This window comes from Myotis nattereri (assembly GCF_964212035.1).
Source record: "Myotis nattereri genome assembly, chromosome: 13".
In the NCBI taxonomy this organism is placed as follows: Eukaryota; Metazoa; Chordata; class Mammalia; order Chiroptera; family Vespertilionidae; genus Myotis; species Myotis nattereri.
This window is the reverse complement of record NC_138088.1, coordinates 21,496,635-21,521,183: the sequence shown is the minus strand read 5'-3', so window position 1 is coordinate 21,521,183 and position 24,549 is coordinate 21,496,635. Positions and strand designations below refer to the sequence as shown.

Genomic DNA, 24,549 nt, shown 5'->3' with positions numbered 1-24,549 from the left:
TAAATGTCTAATCACTGGGTTGTTCGCCTGAAGCTAATGTAATCATACTCTTTTTTGTAAATTAATATTTTTCACTCAACATTTCAGGAACATCTTTCCATGTTAATAAATATAGGCCTTTCTTACTTTAAAAATATAGATCAATACCATCAATTTCATATTTATTTAATTTTCTATTGTTGAACATTTAGGTTCTTCACAAATTTTTACTGTTATAAACTATGCTCCAATGCATGTTAACAGGAAAATCTTTGTGAATATACAATAAATTAAAGCACTAGAATTACTACTGTAAATTCACATTTTCTTAGACTTTTAATATCTAGGGGTGGGCAAAGTAGCTTAACAGTTGTGAGTGCATGCAACACAGAATGAATAAAGCTATTGTAATAATCATAACCTGCGTGTCTTTTTCCGTATGAACAACTGTAAACCTACTTTTGCCTACCCCTGTATATTGCCAAAATGTCATCCCCAAAGGTTGAAACTAAGGATGATCACACAATTTACCATTCAACCTGGGACACTTTGGGGTGTGAAAGAGGGTACTATTAATAATTACACAGAGATCCCAGGAATAAACCAGGTTTGTCCCAGCTAAATTGGGACACATGTGGTCCTATAGTTTACTACAACTTTCATGAACAATGAGGATTAAGTAATTTTTTATCTTCACTAATTTTATAGTGAAACACTTCTTTTGATCCTCACTTCACTAATTAGATGTGAGGTGGAACTATTTTTCATATTTATTTGGTCTTTGTATTTCATTGTTTTTAAATTACCTGTTCATATCCTTTGCTCATTTTTTTATATTAAGTTTTTATTTTTTATTGTAAGAGTTATTTATATATTCAAGTGGTTAATTATTCTTTTCTTGTCACATAAGTGCTTTCACCTTGACCCATTTCAGCATTAAATACATTGAAATTTATTTGCTTTTTTGTTAATTTGCTTCTGTTGATCATAAAATAGTAGTACTTGGATCAGTATGATATATGAATCAAAGTACTATCAAGTTTAACAGCAGTAGCAGCAACAGTAATATATTTGAAATACCATTGAAACTGAGAAAAATACTTCAATATTCTATCAGTGTAGAAGATTGTAACTAAGGTCAACAGCTACTCACTGAGTGCCTGCAATTTGATAAACACTAATTGAACACCTGTATGCAGTACCCAGCAGGCACTTTCAAGGATGATTAAGAATTTTAAGATTAAGGACCAGCTCTCAAGGAACCTGTCACCCATCCTGGGCTCTTAATATTTGAAACCTTAGAGGATTCCTGAATCTCAGCTAGTAACTTTTCCTCCTCACCTACCTAGAACCCAGATGTGTCTCAAGATACAGCAACATCATTTAGTTAGCAGCTTTCTTGCTGCCCTCTGTGACAACCATCTTGTCCCTGTGGAGGTCATTGGTGCTTAGCTCCTTTTACTTAAAATTATAGCTTAACCTTAAAAAAATCGCTCATGAGTATGCAAGTGACTATGAAATTCTATAGGAAGCTTCTGATGAAAATATAGCCTCTCAGTGATATAAATGCTAAGTGTCTTTTAATTTATTTTCTTCTAGAACCTCGATCCATGGCAGAGCCAGGTAAAGAACATTTTAACTTTAATTTATTAGTGTGTGATCAGTGGTTTGATATATATAACAAAACATATTGAAATTACACTGGGGTCAAGAAAAAGTGAAAGATAAAGTTTTAGAGAAAAGATCCAAACCAACTCTAGCTATTATTGTAGAAGAATGAATGAAGGGGAGCATGTGCAAATTTGGAATATGTACTCAATCCCTAATATGAATGCAGATAGTTCGTGGTATTGAGGATTTTTTCTTAGGAATATCTTCCCTCTTCCCTTGGCCCCTCCTCAGGACCTCTCAAAACTGGGCAGAGCAATTGCTATAATGCTAGACTAAGTCCAATTTCACAGCCTATATTTCTGAAAACTTATGCATCAAATGTTGAAATTTGAAAAATCAATAAAATGTCTGTGATGGTATTAGATTTGATTGGAAGGATACTAAGATGACATGAAAGTGACAAGTAGGTGAAGCTCTTACCTCCAAAAAATACAAGTTACTCACAATCCAAGCATAAACATCTGGATGTTCTCCTTGTGATCACCCTGAAATATCCCATTTCCTTTTTACCCCCAGGTAAGAATGATGGCTTGGAATTTATAACTCTCTTCAGAAAACTGAATGGGAAGGCATTCTAGAAGTAGATGTTGAAAATCCATGTTGCATAGCTCTTCACTATGGGGATACATAATAAAGACCAGAGGGTCTTTATTCTTACATTCTTCTAGTAGAAGAATGTATTTTTTCCCCTTGAAAATATTTCAGGCTTTTAATACATTCATCTAAAACAGGCGTTTTCACTAGGCAGTCTCATATACAAAACACTTTCAGAGTCTCTCAAAAGATGTCCCTGCCCAAAACAAATCCTGCCTTTCCCAGCTCCATGATCTAAAATCCCACAGCCAGAGGTATTCCTTCCATCTTGTATAATGTAAGTACCCTTTGGAGACAGAATGTTTTATCTTATCAGGTAGGTATAGTGTAGTGTGAATGAATTTATCAGATCATTTTCTGAGAGCAGGTTGCTGAAAAAGGGAAGCACAAATGTTTGGAAAGAGGAACATAAAGAAGGAAGCTTAGGCCAAGGGCTCAGAAAAAGGACAGAGAGGCACCAAAAGCAAACTTTGCCTCTCTATCATTTAGGATTCTTTGGGCAGCAAGTAAAGAAGACCTAACTAAAAGTGGCTTAAGCAATAAGAAAAAGTGTATTTTCTCACATAGCAATATGCCCTAAGAAGTAGCAGTCTTGAGATTGGTTGATTTAGCATCTCAGAGATCATCAGGGGCCAACCTTTTTTTTTTTTTCCATTTTCCATTCTGCCATCTTCAGAGTATCTTCTTAGGCTGGTTCCACTCATATACTCAAGACAGTTGCCATAGTTATGGATATTATATGCAGCTGACAATATTCAGAGACAAAAATATGGAATAACACTTTCTTTTGTCCTGTGTAAAGAACAAGAAAATCTCTCCCAGAAATTCCCTAATATGTCATTGACCAGAATTGTGTGTCATATGGCATCACTTATCAAGAATAGAGTTAGCAGGATTGGCTTAGCACGACCAGTCTCCATTCACCAGCTGAGGCTGGGCAAGGCCAACTTGACTTGAAGCACATGAACACTCCAAGGAGGGCGAACAGTTAGGGTTCAGTTAATAAGGAGGGAAGAGAATGTAGTTACTGAGCAGGTGCTCCATACCTTCTGCCCTGGCTTCCTGTCCAGCCTTCCTAGCGGTCGTCCAGCTAATTGAATTCAGTTATCATGAAACACTGAGATGCCAAGTGTCTCCAAATGCAACTATGCTTTTATTAATTTTGTTTTTAATGTCAGGTCTACTGGGTGATAACTGGAGGTTTAGGCTGCTGTCTTAATTATCTCTTCATTAGCTGTCACGAAAAATCTAACTACAATAATTTTAGGCTTTAAGCATATGGTTCTACCTGGGAATCACTTCTGTAGTTATTCAAAAGAGGGCTCATGCTGTGTATTGAAGTAATCCAACAGATTACCATAGTATTACAAAGGAAAAAATGCATTTACCTTGTTTTTCACCCAGAATTTCAAATATTTAGCTAAGCAAATTATTTATTGTCCAGTTTTAAATTGTGGCCTTCCTTTAAAATTACCTAACTGCAAAAGTTCCCCACATAAATAGTGATAAATCTGGGTTTAAAAAATGTTTTATTAATCCTTTTATTTCATACAAACCTCCTTTTGCCTTAACTCCTAAGTTGTTTTTGTGATTTTTTTAAAGTTTATTGTTTCTCAGTTCTACTTTTGTCATGTGAACTGGTGACATAAATATAGAAGACAATTTGAGAATCCATAATATATAATATATTATCATAATATTCTCTTGCCAATAGTCTGTCTGCGTGGAGTTATTTGTTCTATGTGCTTCCATTTATTTAGCCTCCTAATCAGTCCATTCAATCGAATAATTGTTTGGACTAATTATTTTCAAACAACTAATGCAATCAACTTCTTACATTGACTTTTATAGAAAAACCATCTGATAGTGAATTGCATAATTCCATTTTCATAATTATGTCAGTAACTGTTCTGTTTTGCTGGCATTTAGAGGAGATTTGTACTTTGGTTATTGCTGAAGTATTTGCAGAAGACTCTGGGTGCTTCACATGTACTGCAAGCAACAAATACGGCACAGTGTCAAGCATCGCACAGCTGGATGTAAGAGGTAAGGGCTCTTTACATGTTAGAACAATTTAGACCATGACTTGAAATATAAGTATGGAGAGTTTATATTATCCTTCTACTGCTTTTCTTACAAAGCTAACTTGGTTCTCCTCTTAAAAATTGAATTATTGCCCTAACTGGTTTGGCTCAATGGATAGAGCATTGGCCTGCAGACTGAGGGGTCTCGGGTTCGATTCCGGCCAAGGGCACATGCCTGGGTTGCAGGCTCAATCCCCAGTGGGGGTTATGCAGGAGGCAGCCAATCAATGATTCTCTCTCATCATTGATGTTTCTCTCTCCCTCTCTCCTTTCCTCTCTAAAATCAATAAAGTATATATTTTTTAAAAATTGAATTATTGAGGAAAGTGTTCTTGAACCATATCCAATTTTCAATTTCTTATTGCATTTATAACCACCACTACCACCCCCAGTTGTCCTACTGTTCTGTATTACACTCCTAAGAAAACATCTCCTTGGTTTTATATAAACTACTAATATCCTTTCCAAAACTGCACTTAGATTTCTAGTTCAGCTTTTTTCCTGTATCCTTGCCATTCTTTAATGCCCCAGATTATATCCTCTGTTTTGACAACCTTTTCCCCATTCGCATAATCATCTGGTTTGGACACATGCCCCAACTTGGGGTTACAATCCCATCTCAGTCTCATTGAGTAAGATAATAGCTGAGGTCCTATTACTGTTGTTTCAGGAAATGAAGACCTCAGAAATAATGGGTCTCTTCACTCAGCCAACTCCATCACCAACCTGGCTGTGATTGAGCAGCAGCCATCCCCACCCAACCCACAGCCTCCTTCTGTGGAACAACCCCCTAAACCCAAACTCGAAGGGGTTCTGGTGAACCACAATGAGCCCCGGTCCAGCTCAAGAATCGGGCTTCGCGTACACTTCAACCTTCCTGAAGATGACAAGGGAAGCGAAGCGTCTCCTGAGGGTGGCCCAGTGACTGCCAACCAGAGCAGGCCTGATTCTTTCCTGGAGAGATTCAGTGTACAGCCAGCAAAACTCCCGGAGCCTTCCTCACCTGTCAAAGAGCCCCCTCCAGTCCTGGCCAAACCCAAACTGTAAGTAAAAACCAGAATGGACAACCAAGTGCCTGAGAGCATCTCTGAGTCTTCCCTTCTTCAGAATTATGGAGCTGAAAGGGGAATTATAAAATGAGAAAATATGCTTTATTTTATTTTTAATATATTTTTATTGATTTCAGAAGGGAAGGGAGGGGTGGAGAGAAACATCAATGATGAGAGAGAATTGATTGGCTGCCTCCTGCACGCCCCTACTGGGGATGGAGCCCACAACCCGGTCATGTGCCCTTGACCAGACTCAAACCCAGGACCCTTCAGTCTGCAGGTCAACGCTCTATCCACTGAGCCAAACCAGCGAGGGCAGAAAATACGCTTTAAATGTTTTAAAAATAACACATCCTACACCAATCTAAGTGTACTATCACTCTCACCCAGCTCTGTCAGAGACATGTTGCAATGTTTGATGTTCATCCATAGTAAAGCAAACACAGAACATGATACTACTGTTATGTTCTGTTTGATCCACACATCAAAATGATAAAAATTATGTTTGTAATTATATAAATCTTTAAATATCAACGTTAAAATCTGCAGTATCAGCACTCCCATCATGTGTTTCTCAGTGATGGCCACATGATGTTCATTGCAAGCGGTTCCTTTTGTTTCATTTTATATTCTTCTCACTACCACATAAGGCAGATTACAGGGCATAAAATGAAATGTTACGTAATCTGCCTCTTAGCAAGTCCCATCCAGAACTGTCAAAGTTCTGCTGGTCCCAGGAAATCGGAATCCACTTAAAAGAGTAAGAGAGGAAGAGGATATTGTGGGGATCTATGCAGGAACAGCCAGGCCGGTACAGAGAAGGCGAACTGGGAGCTGGGATCACATGGCTAGTTCAGCCTCTGTCTGCTTCTCACCCTCTGACTTCTGGAGTGCCTCCTTGTTTCCTCTTTGGGTATCCACTCCACTATTATCTCTTTGAAGCTTTATCGATTTATGGCTTGGTCCATCATGGTGTGTCCCATTCTCCATCACGATTTGTGTCAAGTTGCACTGCTAACTAAATCGTTCTCAACAGCTGGATTCCAAATACCAACTGGTCCAGCCTGGTCAAGTGCAGAGGACTTGTGTTTGGAGGGAGGAAGAGTCGGGTGGATCACAGAACCGTGGGGCCTGGGTGGGAATTCTCAGGGAAGGGAGTCGTGGGAACAGTAACCCATACAATCTCCTTGAAGACTGCCTCCTGTTACCCCAGGACTGTTTGGGAGCTATTATGCGTGTCAGATAGGATAGATTTAGTTTCATGTTGCAGAAAACCCAAACTAATGGGGTTAAACACATGAGGGTTTATTGTTCTCTTAAATCAAGGAATCAGATAGGCTGTCTGTGGCTCTGTTAAGAACCCAGTCTCCTATCTTTCTGCTCTGCCATCTTTAGCACCGGCTACTTCTCTAGGTCCCCTCATGGTCCAGGTTGGTGGTGTAGTCATCATGTCTGCATTTCAAGCAGCAGGAAGAGCAAATGGGTGGTCTTGATATCAAACTCTTTTTAAAAAGTCTTCTTAGGGGAGCGGCTGGGGAGAGGTCAATGGGGTGAAAAGGAGACTTATGTAATACTTTAAACAATAAAAAATTTAAATTAAAAATATATATATATATGAAGGCCTTCTCAGGTCTTACTCCAATCTTTTGGCCAGAACTTAATCACATGTTACACTAACCACAAAGGAGGCTGGGAAATGCAGTCTTTAGATGGCACATATTGCCTCCAGGAATAAAACCGAGTACTTTTACAAAGTAGTCAGCCAGCAGTATCTGCCACATGAGACTTTAATGAATATAAAAATTCTTTCTACTAAATTATGTAGTGACACCCTATAAAAATCCAGTTCTCAGCACTATATAATTCTTTAATATTTTTTGTCTTTTTAAATTTTTCTCTTAGGTTTTTTTTTTTTTTTAGTATATTTTATTGATTTTTCACAGAGAGGAATAGAGAGTTAGAAACATTGATCAGCAGCCTCCTGCACACTCCCCACTGGGGACATGCCTGCAACCAAGGTACATGCCCTTGACCGGAATCAAACCTGGCACTCTTGAGTCTGCAGGCTGACGCTCTATCCACTGAGCCAAACCGGTTAGGGTCTCTTAGGTGTTTATTAGAATAGGCACATGTACATGCTCACATACACACACGCACATCCTTGAATCCACATGAAGCTGTCATTTTTAAACACTATTATTATCAGAACCTAGATCATTCAGATTTTGAAATTTTCAACTTGAATACCAAGCTGTCTAGATCAGTGATTTTTTATCCTGGCTACTCTCTAGAATGAAATATGGCGCTTTTAAAAAATATCTATTCCTTCCCTCACAATTGAATCAGAATCTCCCTACAGGTTATTTTAATGTAAAGCCAGGTTGCAAACTACTGGTCTGGAGTTGGACAACCTGAGTTGCAACCCTTTGTCAACCCACCCTACCCTATCACACACCTCTCCACACCCAGGAAAAAACAATAATTAACAGTTAAAGTGAGTCAAGTGTCAGACAAAAATGGAATGTACTGGGAAAGCCTATACTTTAGGATGAGTGTCTCTTTAGAGCAGAGGTTCTCAGTCCTGGATGCATGCAAGAATCACTTAGGCAAGCATGTCAAACTCGCAGCCGGCAGGCTGCATGCCTCGTTTATTTAAACGAGTTTGACATGCTTGACAGCCTTGCTGCTTACAGCATTGGCCTCACCTGGAGGCTTGATAAAATGCAGAGTCTGTGGCCCTGAATCAGTCTCAGAGCTACTGAGTCAGAACTCTGGGGGTAAGGCCCAGAAATCTGTGTTTTAACTAGAGCCCCCGGAGAATTCTAGGGCCCACTAAAGCTTAAGAACCACTGACCTGCATTTTAAAAGATAATAACTATGCCTGGATCCTTTCCCAGGCCAATTGACTCTCTGGGCCATCGTGCCTAAATCAATGAGGTTTGTTTGTCTTTTGAGCTCTCCAGGTGATCCTAATGTGCAGCCTGAGATATAACCATTGCGAAAACCACAGCTAAAAGCTGATTGCGGAGACGGATTTACTCAGAATCAGTTATCCTAATCAGTGATGTGCTAGCCAATGTTTTAGTAATGGGCAGAGGCAGGGAAGCCCTGAGGGTAGCATTTATAAATTTCCTCCCACCATGGCTGATTTCAAGCTACTAAAGAAAGGTCATTGAACTGGGATCGGGGATGAGTTGTGGACAGAGCCCTCCGGAGCTGGCTCCAGCACATGCTGCCCGAAGTTGTTGTTGCCAAAATTGCTTTCAAAAGTCCTGGATACAGTATCCCAAGTTTGTCTTGTTGTGTTTGTCTTTGGCACTGTTTTTTGACAGTTCAAAATCCCTGAGAAATTCTTTTGTATTCCAGAAGCATCCTTATAATTCTGAACCTGATTTTCATTCTTACAAATCTTTCAATTGTCATTTGTAGTTCAGAAACTAAAAAATATACCCACCATTTATTGACCACTTGTAAATTTGTATTTGGTCATTTATTTATCAATTCTCACAACAAAATCAATATCTATTACTTTAATTAGGGGGAAGTCAGGGTCAGCAAAGTCTAGAAACTTCCCAAAGCCACACAATAATGAGTGGCAGGGCCAGGACTAGGACCTACATCTCTTTGTCTGCAGAGCCCATATTCTTGAGCATAATGCTTAAGTGGTGGCAAAAGAAGAGATATTTTCAAATAACCCAAGAAAGTTGATAAATCTACAGGAAGAAAGCTGGGGTATAAACCTGATTTCAGAAATCCTTACAGCAACAATAAATGAGCAACTGAGTTTATAGCAATTTATGGCAGGCTGTTACTTTGAATTAGGTTACTCAGGATTTTAGAACTGATTTGCTTTGTAATTAATCTTCCCTTCCTTTATTTTTTCATTAATGCTATACCTTAATTATTAAATGTAACTGAACTCCATGTATTATCTGCAAATAACCACTGATTATTTGTGTTACATGTACATATAGTAAGATTTTTGAGCCCTGAATAGCTCATACTATCTGAGGCATATTTATATCTCCTACAGTACCTAGCAAACTAGACACATAGAAGATTCAATAAAAGTCCATCGAATAATGGAATTGACAACTTGTCTTGATGCAATGAATGAGCAAATCCAAACAGCTCTTTTAAATCCCCCCTGGACAAGATGGAGTTTAATAAAATGGGGGGGGGGGGTTGTTCAAACAAAAAGAGACATTATTCTCAAATGAACTTTTCTAGACTCTTAGATAATCAAAACAATTTGACACTATGTCTCATATATCATTAAGGTTTAAACCCACCTCTATAATCTAATATACTGCACTGGATGATAAGCACTAACATGCCATTTGAATATTAAAGTAAAAACAACTGGTTCTTCGTTTTCATTCAGCGGGAGCTAAGGAAAAAGAAGAATCAATAAATACCAAATAACTTCCTGGCCTCTTTTTATCACCCTTATCTTTCATGATTACTTCCTTTTCATATACTATTTTTTTCTGTTTCCGTAACCATAATAAAATATGGTCATCAGATTAAATTTTACTCAGACTGCAATACAAACATGTCCTGAAAACATTGTGTTTATGCTATAGCAGTCACAGAATGTGACTTGCTGAATATGTGGTCCACTGAAAATGTAAAGATTCTGTATTTTTATGCCATTGATAAAGTCAACACCAGCAGAATCAATGTTAATTGTACATATTTTTTCTAAGGATAACTTCACAAAGATATTTCTGCTTCTCTTAATTTCGGAATCTTTCTTCTCTTGTGAAATAAAAAGGGTTAATTAATATTTAATTGTATTAATTTATTCTCTAGTTTGAAAGCTCACTTCTAAAAAGGAGAAGAAAGTTACCATGGCAAGTGGCTAATACTCCTGAATTCTTAGTTTAACTCAAGACAGAGTTTTCATAGATGAACAAAGGATTGTACAGTATGTAACATTTGACAGCAGTAATGAAAAGTGGAGATGGGTCTGCATTTTGTAAAGTTACTTTTCCAAATATTGTGTAACATAAATATTATTGAAGGAAAGGAAAAAGTTAAACTCCAAGAATTAAGGAAAATCAAGGTTTGCCCTGGCTAGTGTGGCTCAGTTGGTTAGGCATTGACCTGTGCACCAAAAGGCTGCAGGTTGGATTCCCAGTTGGGGCACATGATCAAGTTGCAGGCTCAGTGCCTGTGGGGGAGAGAAGGGTGGGGAGGCATGCAGGAGGCAGCCCGTCGATGTTTTGCTTTCACATCAATGTTTCTCTCTTTCTCTCCCTCTCCTTTCCACTCTCTCTAAAAATCAATTTTAAAATCCTTGAAAAATCAAGGTTTGGAGAACCTTCTGGTTCAACATAACTGCTGTTGATGTTGACTTTCTTGATGGTAAGCAAATACAAAACCTTTCATTTTTAATAGGCCTCATATTTGACAGATCACCGTCTGTGTTTCAGAAGCAATTTATATGTCCAAAGAGCATAAAACCACGCGGCCTTGGGACCCTGCACTCTCGTTTGTGGCTCTTCCTATGGCTGTGCATTTAGGAACAGAGTCTCTAAACAGCAAAGTTGGACAACCCTGACAATGTTCTGCATGTGTGACTTTTAGACATTTTTATTCTTTAAAAATAACTGGCTTACTCAGAGGAGTTAAATAGGCTGTGGGACTTAAGGCAAGTCATGTCATGCTTCTGTGACTCCAGCTCCTATAAATGAAGAAACTGCTCCTACTCTGAGTTACTTTTGTTTAGGAGCAAAAATAATCTAAGTCAGTGTTTATAATTAGACTTTTATAAACCATAGATTTTTATAGGGGGATCATATAATTTATCACGTAAACCATGACATTTTTTAGACTGGAAGAAACGATTAATAATTAAGCTGGGAAAACAGGCATAAACCAGAACAATCTAGGCCAGGGGTGGACAAACTTTTTGACTCGAGGGCCACAATGGGTTCTTAAACTGGACCGGAGGGCCGGAACAAAAGCATGGATGGAGTGTTTGTGTGAACTAATATAAATTCAAAGTAAACATCATTACATAAAAGGGTACGGTCTTTTTTTTTTTTAGTTTTATTCATTTCAAATGGGCCGGATCCGGCCCGCGGGCCGTAGTTTGCCCACGGCTGGTCTAGGCTGAATGGGGACACACGGTCACCTTCCCTGGACAGCACTGCTGTCAGGAGAGGATGAGAAACATTGGGACACGTGCAGCTGCTTTGCTCAGGTTTGCTCTAAAACAGGCAGAGTGAAGGACACAGCATGTTGGCTTGGAGAATCAGCCCCTGCGGCGACTCTCCTCAGCGTGTGGCCCACTGCTTTCTGCCCCAAGGCTGAAACACTGTCTGTTCACCTCAGGACCTTGAGCCCTCCCAACAAGAGGACCATTGCTTCTATGTCTTTTTCTAATTTATAAACATTACAATTGGGCTGCTCTGTTGCACCACCCCAGGGTCGCCCCACAGAGAATACAATGTGCATGGTGCCTCGGCGTTCTGTATCCCACTGGCCTTTTTCCTGCTTAGGGACAATAAAACAGATTTAGAAAGAAGGAGGAACAACTCACAAGAAATTGATTCGCTGACTTCTGGCGGCTCTGGTTGTGTGTTCTTCCTCAGCATAAAGTTGTGAACAGCCCGTGCACATTTCCGCAGGGGATGCCCAAGTGATGATCTCCCTTCTCTCCCCCTCTCTGTGCAGCGACTCCAGCCAGCTCCAGCAGCTTCACAACCAGGTCCTGCTGGAACAGCAGCAGCTGCAAAACCCATCTCCTTCGTCTCCTAAGGAGTTTCCTTTCAACATGAGCGTATTGAACTCCGTTGCTTCCCCAGCAGGGACAATGCCCAGCAAGCCTGTGAAGACCCCCTCATCGCAGACGTTCAGCCTGGCCCGGCCCAAGCTTTTCTTCCCCTCCACGAATTCCAACACCGCCATGGCAGCCGCGGCCCCTGCCAGCTCCCCAGTATTCACCCTGAGCAGCACTCCTCAAACCATGCACAGGACAGTGAGCAAAGAAAGCCTCTTACTTTCTCACCCCTTCGTGCAAACCAAACCTCTAGGAGGAGTTTCCGTCCAGAACGAGCCACCCCCTCCAGGTCCAACGGAGCCAGCACAACCGCCACTCTCATTTCCCATCGCGGGCGGACACCAGTTTCAGCCCCGCTGTGTGTCTCCAAGTCCTGTCTCTCCCACCAGCCGCATTCAGAACCCCGTGGCTTTCCTCAGCTCTGTCCTGCCTTCTCTCCCTGCCATCCCACCCACCAATGCCATGGGGCTGCCCAGAAGTGCACCATCCACGTAAGTGTCGTCGAGGTTTCTCCACGGAAAAGGTGTCAGTTAAGAAGGGACACATACAAAACAGCTTGGTCTGGGACAGGAGTCTCACTGAGTGGATTCCTGCATAATCCTGTTTATTAGACACAACATGGATATTGAACACCTAAGGGCTTGATCAATTTAAATAATTTTTGTAATCGAAATGTTGAAAACACCTCTACTAACACAGATTCTCTGTGCAGTGCTCAGCCTTGGCACACAACATGCCCTCCATGAGTGCTGATGACTCCTCGTGCCTCGTTGCCATCTTAACCGCTCTGATTTCTGGGCCTTTCCACACTGACTAGTGCTTTTCACGGGTGTGTTGGGTGTGAATTTATTTTACAGGCCAACCCAGGGGCTAATGAAGAAAAATACAAAGTCTCCCCAGCCAGTGAATGATGATTACATTCGTGAAGCTAAGAATGCAGTGATTCTAGACTTGGGGAAAAAAATGAATTTCAGTGATGTCAGATCAAACCAGCAGGTAAGATTGGTGGGTTCAGGTGGTTTATTTCAATGTGAGGAAAGTAATTTTGCCTCATTCAGTCCTTCTTCGGATGCTCAGGTCATCTTCATTTGCTTAGGAATCAAGCAGGGCAAGAGTCCAGCTTTCTGGATCTAAAAGTTTTCAAAGCAAAAAAATCCCCAAACAAATGCATACTCTTCAAAAGAAATCACATGTTCAGTGAGGTTGTCACTGCAGTCTTGGAAGGTAGAGCACAGATTAACCAAAGGTCAGGTAGTAAACTCCATCCCCGTGGATCTCAAGTTCTTGATTACCATGTAGTTAACTCAGTTTACCTGTTTGCAAGTGTTTACCTAAAACAGAATATGTTAAAGCAGGAGAAAGACTAGATCAGTGGTTCTCAACCTTGGCTGCACATTAGAATCACCTGGGAATCTTTTTAAAATCCTGATTTCTGGGCCTCATCCTCCGGAAATTCTGTTTCTTTGTTACTAATGCTGTGGCCCCACCCCATAACAAAGAAAGAATTTCCGGAGGATGAGGCCCAGAAATCAGGATTTTAAAAAGATTCCCAGGTGATTCTAATGTGCAGCCAATGTTGAGAACCACTGGACTAGATAGTCTGTGGACCATTCAAGCAATCCTCAGCTCGGTTTTGGCAGACACCATCACACCTTTGAGATAGTTTGATATCTGAGCTGGAGATGATCTAGACCAGCGGTTCTCAACCTGTGGGTCGCGACCCCTTTGGTGGTCAAACAACCCTTTCTCAGGGGTCGCCTAAGACCATCCTGCATATCAGATATTTACATTATGATTCATAACAGTAGCAACATTACAGTTATGAAGTAGCAACGAAAATAATTTTATGGTTGGGTCACAACATGAGGAACTGTATTTAAAGGGCCAGAAGATTGAGAACCACTGATCTAGACTTTAAGGAACTGGGTTCATGCTTCTTTTTTTCTGACTCCTTCAATCCAATGTGCCTGGAGGTCTGCTCACCATTTCCTCTCAATCTTTGCATTCGTTGAAACGTGTGAAGCAGCCATTAGGCAATATCCTGCGGTTCAATCTGTACAGATCCTTGCTTACTAGTAAGTGTTTACACTAAAGGAGAAAGAGGAAAGCCATATGTGACCATCAAGTAAAAGAAAGAGAGACTGTTTTCTTATTTGAGTCATTTATTTTTGCATTTATAAGGCGATGTGTTCTTTTAAATGCAGGTTTACATTTGAATAACCTAACTCTTATTTGCCAAGGTGGGAACTGATAGAATCTACTTTGAAATATAACATACAATTTCCATCAAAACCATATGGCAAATATTGTGGAATTTGTGACGTAAGTGCTGGAAATAAGACTGCAAGTGAGGCTCCAGTTCCCCCTGACCATATGCTGTTTTCCTTAGTGTTTCTGTCTCTTATTTCCAGTGGATCCGTGGATGTACAATATTTTACAATTGTGTTATATGTCGGGCAGTTTTTACTGAGTGGATGCTTTTGAAAATGTGCTGCTTAAAACCTTTATAAAATTGACTTTAAATTACTGAATTGAAGCAGAATATTTAAGCTTCCCATGGTTGAGTACACTTCCCATGTATTATTTAACCAAATTACATATATTTCTGGGAGGCAAATACCAAGGCAATTATTCTTCTCTCCTGTCTTCTAGATAGAGAAACTGAGGCACAGGTGTCAAACTGTCAGTGGTGGAACTACAGCTAGCGCCTGGTCTCCAGGACACATTTCCCCTGAAACTCTGCTGGCTTTTTCAGTTTTATGAAAACAGTTACCTTCAAGCCCCATAAATGTGGCTCTGTCTAGTGCAGATTTGTTTTCCTATAATACTGGCATCTATCTATGGTTGTTAATCCTTCTAAGTGACATTGAAATCAGAGCTGTGTTCAGCCTGTGTCTTTTACAATTCATAAAGGAAGCAGCAATTAAAACCCATGTAAAAATGATACCAGGTCAGCACACGAGCTGTTTGGTTAGTCTATAGGTAGATCCATGCTAATCCATGGCCCAAATCAGGAGAAAGTAGGGTTTTTCTCTTAATTACCTGAAATGTGAGCATATAGCATGAAGTTCCATAAGTTGAGCGCCAAAAACCCAGTAGAACTCCTTATTAAATCTCCATTGTGAATTAACTTCAGGGCAAATAGCAGGGACTCAGAGCAGTCTCAAAAATACCTCAGTACTCTCTTCTTTAGGGAATTATTATTTAGATTAGTTTTAGTTTGCTTTCTATGTTTGGATAATGAGAGTCAAGCTGCATAAATGCAACTCAGGAAACTACGGAGCTGCCTGAGCTGGAACACTTGCATTAGGTTGATAGATGCTGATTCTGAGGAAGTTTTGAGGAATAAAATGATGACCATGTTATAATACTGTTTTATAGTGAAAATGTCATGAAGAACTGCCTAAAATGTCGCCCATTAGTAAACTTAAGAAGAAGAAAATTTGCTTAGAAAAGCGGAGAATAATCATAAAGAAACACTTATGTATTGATAGCTATCTATACCTGCAGTCTGTTTTCAACAGAATACAATTATCTGTTTTCTCACTTCCATGTTGGCCTACACATATGAGGGGGAGCAAGTGATTTCTTTGAAGAGTACGTATTTGTTTGGGGTTTTTTTGCCTTGAAAAATTTTAGCTCCAGAAAGCTGGACTCTTGCCCTACTTGATTCCTAAGCAAATGAAGAATAGTACCTGTTCTAGAACATGTGTGTGGTCTAGCATTATTACATGAAAATAAACCAGAAGTCCCTAAACAGTGAATATTATTGATTACAGATAATTTCTTCCTCAGAACTCAGGCTTCTAAATTATTTTTTTAGAAAATGGGTTTTCTTTGATATACCTATCACTTTTATTTCTCTGTTGTAATATTCTAGCGTTCAACTTGTTTTATATGACAATTCTAATTATCAGTTAACATTTGCTTGTTGGTTCTTGGAACTTTGTGCAATACAAAGGTGTCATCAGAGGTTCATGTTTACTCAGATTTTCATATTTATTAAAATGTTTAGCTTTCTAAACTGACAACAGAGTTCCTTTGGGTTGGGGATAAACCAAGAGAAAAGTGCCCCATTTCAAGATTTTAGGCTGCATCACTTCTTATTTTGAAGTGTATCTTTTATTCAATAGCAGTGGATCCTCAGTGAACATCAATAAAACTTAAATGGTTTAGGTTAGCAAGGTGAATCTGGGAGTCAAAGGAACCTAGGACCACAAAATGTGACGGAGCCTTCATGACCAATGATTCTAATTCTCACATGACTTAGCATGGTGTTCTGAACCTAGTTACTAGTAATATTTATTGACTACTAATTTCTAAATCTACATAAACATATGCATGAGCACACACCCATATAGTGCCTGATTTCAACTTTCCTCCTTGACCTCATTTCTCTCTAAACCTTCCTCTCTCTTTATTCTGCTCCTCCATCCCTTTTTTAAAATGAATAAAAATGAATACTTCTCCAAAACTGTCTGCAGTTCCCAGATACTGCATTGTAGGGGGGAGGGGGGAAAGGGAAGGGGGGAGTGCCTAAATCTTGCTCTACCTTTTGTTCCTTTAATCTCCTTCTCTAAACTGCCTAGTCATTTCCTCTATTTTAATCTTACCTCTTTCGTCTCTTGCTATGAATTCTTTATAAAAATCCTCTTTTATGAGCAGTGTTACCATCCATCCCTTTTGTAAAAAATATTCCACATAGTCATTGGCCTTACATTGCCCAACTTGGGCACGTAGGACACTCTAGTGAAGTGTCCTGATGTCCTCTGCCATGGGCCCACCCACAACACAACAATCACAAGCTTCCTGGGAGCTGAAATTGGGAGGTGTCTTGTTCATTGTTCATTGATATGTCTGGCACAGAGTAGGTGTTCAGTAAATATTTGCTGAATTAACACAAAACAATAGGATTTACATTAGTTTCAGGTAGGCTAGTGAAACTCTTGACCAAGTAGAACATTTTGGAGTTGTTGCATATCTATAGAAAATATCTCACTTAACTACCCAGACTCTGATTATATCTAATTGTGGATACTACTCGCTGTGATAGCAATCTATTTTAATCAACTGATTAAAAAGAAGAAACCTTTAAAAACCACACTGAAATTACACACGGGGGGCGGAGCGGGGGGAATCTGAAATTAAGCAAAATTGTTGTTAAGTGAACATTTAAGTATAAAATAAATCTGTGTATCTTTTAGTAATTATTCTTACGGAAAAATTTTGGATTTAAAGTATTTACGAGACATCTTTGAATGTAGAGTCTATGTTTTATAGAATATTGTATCTCCAGTGCCTATCATAGTATTTAGCACATAGTAGGTGCTTACCATGAACTTGGCAGCAGGGACAGGATGTAGGCTATGAAGCCTGGTTGTCTCTATTGAAAGTAGCATGTAATTATTAGATAAATAGTAAAAGAAGGCATCCCCTATGTATGTTACTCTCCAAGTTTATATAGGAATCTTTTTTTTTTCATATTTCTTTTTTATTATTAGTTATATAGGAATCTTTTATCCTCTGTCCATTCTGTGGATCTCCCTGGGACAAAAGAGAATACATTCTCTAACATATAAGACTTTCTTTAGTGAACATTATACCTCGAGTAGGTTGGGAACCCTTGAGCAAGGCTCCTCCAGCTGTTTTTATCCGATTTGATGATTTGCCCCTGAAGCCCAGAGCAGAGGAAGCCAGCGTGAGCTCAAGGCAGTGAGTTTCTGACGATGGCCCCCATTTTGGAAATCTGGAGCCTGGGCAATGACATACGTGATTGTGATGTGTCATCACACCGTGGTTCTCCACAGAAGGAAGGCACTCCCCACCACTCTGCCAATTGGAAGGAAATTTCTGCAGATGTGTCCCAAAAATCACATGTTTCAACTTGTCAAATTATCAGCCTTAAGAGGGTTATCTTTAAAGGGAAGAAAGGAATTATATTTTCAAATGGCATATTCTTCTGAGAATTTTTTTTAGCTTTTTGTTTTCTTTCATAGAGCAACTGAACTTCTGTGAAATTCATTTTCACTTAAGGTTATACATATAAGCTGGAAAGGATAGGTCATATATCACTGATTTGATTGCCATACAGGCCAGATTTACAGAAAGAAAAATTCCTTCCTTTGAGCATAGACATTACCTATGAGCAGGTGATACAGAAACTCCTGCCGTTACTCACAAAGGGGACAAGGCAAGGGAAAATGAGAATGCAACGTAAGTCCAGTCCTGGAAACTCAATGTGCTGTCCACCAACAGTGGATCAGTAGTGCAACCTTTGTGCAGAACAGTGCAAAAAGCACCTTTAAATTTAACTTGAACATATTGCTTGTGTTTGCAAATTTTCTTACAAAATCTGAGTCCCGTCAGTCATAACTTGGAATGACAACCTTGATTTATGTGTAACCATCCCTTAGTTGCTAAGCACCACGGAAAATGTCACTTCCTGCTCTGGAGATAGTGTGCATCTCTGTTAACACCTCAGATATAAAGATTCAGTGCTTTAGTAACAAGCCACACCATTGCATGGCTTCCCTTATTCCTGAGAATCAACTTCCCAAATACTTTATGAAATCTTTCATGGAAACTCTTTGACCTACAATATTCTGATTTTGTTTGTTACTCCTCTGCAATTTATACATATCGTGTAAGTGGTACATTAAGCAGGTATGTCTAAAAAGAATTTTTTTCTCTCCATATCCCTATAAATTCATCTAATGGGCTAATTCTTCTCCTGGCAATCTCAAATGTGAAGCTATCTCAAAATCATTGTGACCACTTTTCATTCATATAAGGTTCTCTGGTTACTGTTTTGCAAAAATACAATCTTGATCCAGTCATACAAAATGTCCAGTCCTGGTAGTAACCAACACTCCAATCCTTAATGAAAACTAACACCCACACACAAACCCCCTCCTTCACCAGGGACTTCTGCAAGATACGGACCCAAATAGCCAGGAAGGGAACCATGGCCAGCTTCGCTCTTTTTTTGCCCCCTCTTGCCCCACTTCTCCAACTGCTATTTCTGACTCCTTCCTTTCCCAACCATGGAGGGACAAAAGCTGACCCCACACTGGCTTTGTGTCGTGTGTGAGCCACGTGTGCATGACGAGAGCCATCACAGTCCTCTGCCCTGGAACAATGCAGGAGTGAAGGCCACTCAAAGCTGCCTTGAGCTTGGCCACCAACAAAAGTCCACCTCACTCTTCACTCCAGATTTCTTAGGCAGGAGCGAGACCTGGCTAGACTTCAGGTGAAAGGGAGGTCCCCAGGGGCTGGAGGTAGAGGTAGGACACTCACAGACATTAATAACTCTCTCCAAAGTCCTCTCACTGGATCTTCTCCCTCCTGATTCTTATAACTCTGATGGAAGTGAAGGCTTTAAATCATCCAACCTATCCTTAAACACCAGCTTTGAAATTTCTGGAAAATAGTTTGTCTCCGAACTCACTTGTTTTCTGATATGTAGCCCATCTTGGTGCCCCAGTAGAAACTTCCAGATAAAATCTGCTTACAACTATATGCTCCATAGTTACAAATAGTATTTTAATTAAAGTTATTGGGGTGGCATTGGTTAACAAAATTATATAGTTTCAAATGTGCAATTCTATAATACAACATGTGTATACTGTATTATGTGTTCACCACCCAAAGTCAAGTCTTCTTCCGTCACCATATATTTGACCCCCGTTACCCTTTCCTACCTCACCCCCAACTGCCCTTCCCTCTGGTTACCACTGTTGTCTGCATCTAGGAGTTTTTGTTTGTTTGTTTACCTTTTTGTTCATTTGTTGCTTTCAGTATTAATTCCCAAATATAAGTAAAATCCTATGGTTATTGACGTTTTCCTTCTGACTTATTTCGCTTAACACGATATTCTCAAGATCCACCCATGTTGTCACAAATGGGTTCCATCTTTTCATATGGCTGAGTAGAATTCCATTGTATATATGTATGTACCACATCTTTGTCCAATCCTCTATTGAAAGACACTTCAGTTGTTTCCATGTCTTGGCCACTGTGAATAATGTTATAATGAACATGTGAACAAATGTTTTCAAATTTTTCAGATAGATACCCAGAAGAGGGATTGCTGGGTCATATGATAACTCTATCCGTAATTTTTTGAGGAATGTCTTTACTGTTTTCCATAGTGGCTGTACCTGTTTACATTCCCACAAACAGTGAATGAGGGTTCCTTTTTCTCCACAACCTCTCAAACAGTTATTATTACTTATCTTGTTGATCATAGCCATTCTAACAGGTGTGGGATGGCATCTTATTGTAGTTGGATTTGCATTTCCCTAATAGCTAGTGAAGAGCATCTTCTCATATCTGTGGGCCATTTGTATGTCTTCTTGGGAGAAGTGTCCATACAGGTCCTCTGCCCAATTTTTAATTGGATTGTTTTTTGTTATTGAGTTGTATGAGTTATTTATATATTTTGGCTATTAACCCTTTATCAGAGGTGTTGTTTACACATATCTTCTGCCATTTTGTTTGTTGCCTTTTTGTTTTGTTGTTGGTTTCTTTTGCTGTGTGGAAGCTTTTTAGTCTAATATAGTCCCACTTACTTATTTTTGCTTTTACTTCCTTTGCCTTTGAGGTCAAATTAATAAGACACTCTCTAAAACCAAGGTTCATTAGTTTAGTACCTATGTTTTCTTCTATGTAATTCATTATTTCAGGTCTAATATTTAGGTTATTGATTCATTTTGAGTTAATTTTTATGTATGGTGACAAATAGCAGTCTAATTTTATTCTTTTGCATATGGCTTTCCAATTTTCCCAGCGTCATTTATTGAAGAGGCTTCTTTTCTCCACTGTATATTTTTGGCTCCTTTAGCACAAATTATTTGCCCATATACATGTGGGTTTATTTCTGGGCTCTCAATTCTTTTAATATTTTATTTTTTTTTTTTATTTTTTTTTTTTTTTTTTAATATATTTTATTGATTTTTTACAGAGAGGAAGGGAGAGAGAGAGTTAGAAACATCGATGAGAGAGAAACATCGATCAGCTGCCTCCTGCACATCTCCTACTGGAGATATGCCCGCAACCCAGGTACATGCCCTTGACCGGAATCGAACCTGGGACCTTTCAGTCCGCAGGCCGACGCTCTATCCACTGAGCCAAACCGGTTTCGGCTCTTTTAATATTTTAAAAATAATTCACTGAGTGTTCTATTCTCATAATCCTCCCGATTTGTAGTATTGGTAAAACAATAAATATTTAACCAGTATGTATACATTTACAGTATAACAAAATATGAATATTTTTATCATATTGCTTCTGTAGTCCTTTGTGTTAAATCAATTCAAACATCTTAAATTCTGTAAAATCAGGCCCCATCTTGATAAAAATCATCAAAACAAATTCCGGATTCCTCAAAGATGTGGTAGAGTTGGAACATGTGCTTGTCCCCATGTCATTCATGTATTCACTCATTCTTTTTTTTTATTTATTTTTTATTTTTTATTGTATTGCTTAAATCACTCATTCTTAAGATACTCACTGAGTACTTGCCATGAGGCAGGCATTCACTATTTAGGTGCTGTTGATTTAGTGGGAAGCAAGATAAACAAGATCTCTGCTCTTATGAAAGTAACATTCCAGTGCTTAGAGATATTTAATCTTTCAATCAAGAAACAAGCAAACAAGAAAAATACTAGATAGCAACTGGTATTAGGAAATTAGAGTGCAGAGTTTTTTATTTTTTAAAATATGTTTTCCCTGACTTTTAGATAGAGAGGAAGGGAGAGGAAGAAAGAGATAGAAACATCCATCAGCTGTCACCTGCACACCCACACTGGGCATCACCCGGGAATTGAACTGGTGACCTCCTGGTTCATGGGTCAATGCTCAACCACTGAGCCACACTGGCCAGGCTGGCGAGTTACTTTAGATCAGTGGTTCTCAACCTTCCTAATGCCGCGACCCTTTAATACAGTTCCTCATGTTGTGGTGACCCTCAACCATAAAATTATTTTCGTTGCTACTTCATAACTGTAATTTTGCTACTGTTATGAATCGTAATGCAAATATCTGATATGCAGGATGTATTTTCATTGTTACAAATTGAACATAATTAAAGCATAGTGATTAATCACAAAAACAATATGTAATTATATATGCGTTTTCTGATGGTCTTAGGCGACCCCTGTGAAAGGGTCGTTCGACCCCCAAAGGGGTCGCGACCCACAGGTTGAGAACCGCTGCTTTAGATGAAGTGGCCTGGGAAGACTGCTTTAGGGAGTTGACATTTAAGTTTGATAGGATATGATAGGGAGAGTGAAAGGAATTCAGGATAAGTACTAGATTTACGGTTTAAGTGGGTACTCAAAGGGTGGTCTGAGAACCTGCGGCAATCTGCAAGCTATCCCCTCTCCACCTTGGGATAAGTACAGAAATGGAGAGTAACCATTAAGAAATTTTGATAGTAACTTGACAGAGAAATTTTATGTCTATTAAACATAATAATTTTGAATGCTTTTAAATTTTCATTTTTCTAGTAACTCATTTTTACAGAAGTACTGGTTGGACATTTTTAGAAATGTGGGGAAAAGACAATGTGGCTTTTAACCACTTAACCAAGTGGATGAATCAAGATGATATTTCCTGAGATGAGAAAGAGCAGGGTAGGCGTGTCTCTTGGGGGATGGAAAGCATGTGGGCCTGTTTTGGACCATGCTCAGTTAGAGATGCCCATTGGGCACCCAAGCCATGATGCAGAGTAAATTGTTGGGTATAATATTCTCATGATACAGAGTAGATCATTAGGTATATGAGTTCTGGGGAAAGACCAGGCTTGGAGATAAGACTTGGAGCTATCAGCATACAGAAGGTATCTGAAGCTATGGGATTGGATGAGATAACCTATCTAGGATTAGGAGCTAGAAAAGAAGACTGATAAGGAACAGCCAGAGAAAGAGAAGGAAAACCAGTATGGTGTCATTAAAACCAACAGAAGAAAATGTTTCAAAAAGGAGTAAGTAGCCATCTGTATCTAATGCTGCTAAGAGGTCTAGTAAGGTAAGAATAGATAAGTGACAACTGGATATGGCAAATTTGGAGACCCTAACAATAGTAATTTCAGTGGAACAGTGAGAACACAATCCTTACTGGAGTAGGTTAACAAGAGACTAAGTGATATGGAAATTATCCTGTAACAACATAAAATTGTTTCAAGTAGTTTTGTTGTGAAGGGAGCAGAGAGATGCAATGAAGACCTATGTGAAATCAAGGAAGATTTATTCGATACAGATTTTCCTCAGCTATGCAGATGGGAATGTCCAGTAGATTCAGGACATTGGTAATGCAGACATGCATCAGAATGCAATTCAGAAAAGCTTAGCCAAAATACCGGATAGGCAGTTCTACATATTGAAATGGACATTAATAGTAGTTGTGGAAATTACATTCCATCTTCATTCCATTCCCTACAGGATTCTACTGGGGCTCCATGCTCAAGGTGAGGAATCGGGATTCACTAAGGCAGTTTGGGATTATAGTAGAGATACTGAAATCTCCTTTAGTGCTCATGGTGAGGAACTGGGAATGGTACATGCCTGGTTTATTGGGGTTCCATGATATAAATCTAACATCTGAACCTTGAAACGTTGCTCCTTCAAATTATAATGACACCTTCTACCTCACCCATAGAAATTGAAATTGAAGCATGTTTGCCATTTTGACAGGAGTACAAAATTTCAAGCTTTGAGCAGAGACTGATGAATGAAATAGAATTTCGCTTGGAACGTACCCCTGTGGATGAGTCCGATGATGAAATCCAACATGATGAGATCCCCACGGGCAAGTGTATTGCTCCCATCTTTGACAAAAGACTCAAGCACTTTCGAGTCACAGAAGGCTCTCCAGTCACATTCACCTGCAAAATTGTTGGAATACCTATCCCAAAGGTAAGGGAAGATGACCAGCCAGTTGGCAAAGCAACAACACAGAACTGCAGACATTACCTTAAGAAAGTCTTAGCAGACTCCAGTGAAATATCTACTAGGGGAATAAAAACCAATATCAGAGCCCTGACTACGTAGCTCAGTTGGTTAGCGTGTCGTCCCAATAGCCAAGGTTGCAGATTGATCCCTGGTCAGGGTACATATAGGAAGCAACCAATGAATGCATAAATAAGTGGAACCATAAATTCGATGTTTCTCTCTCTCTCTCTCTCTCTCTCTCTCTCTCTCTCTCTCTCTCTCTCCTCTTTCTCCTCTTTCTCCTCCTCCTTTCCCCTTCCTCCCTCTCTTTAAAATCAATAAAAATAAAAATTGGGGAGGAAAAAAAAAAGCCCAAGCCTAGCCAGCGTGGCTCAGTGGTTGAGCATCGACCTATAAACCTAGGAGGTCAGGGTTTGATTCTCCATCAGGGC

The 24,549-nt window shown here is 39.4% G+C and overlaps 1 protein-coding gene across 1 annotated transcript in view; it reads left to right on the top strand.

Annotated features, from left to right (window-relative positions):
- Window positions 1-24,549, top strand: part of MYPN (myopalladin) — a 77,738-nt gene that overhangs the window by 40,444 nt on the left and 12,745 nt on the right. The window contains exons 8-13 of the mRNA XM_081105048.1: window positions 1,579-1,602; window positions 4,174-4,290; window positions 4,999-5,371; window positions 12,062-12,658; window positions 13,025-13,163; window positions 23,861-24,082. Coding sequence (XP_080961174.1) covers window positions 1,579-1,602; window positions 4,174-4,290; window positions 4,999-5,371; window positions 12,062-12,658; window positions 13,025-13,163; window positions 23,861-24,082 — 1,472 coding nt within the window. The remainder of the gene's footprint in view (window positions 1-1,578; window positions 1,603-4,173; window positions 4,291-4,998; window positions 5,372-12,061; window positions 12,659-13,024; window positions 13,164-23,860; window positions 24,083-24,549) is intronic.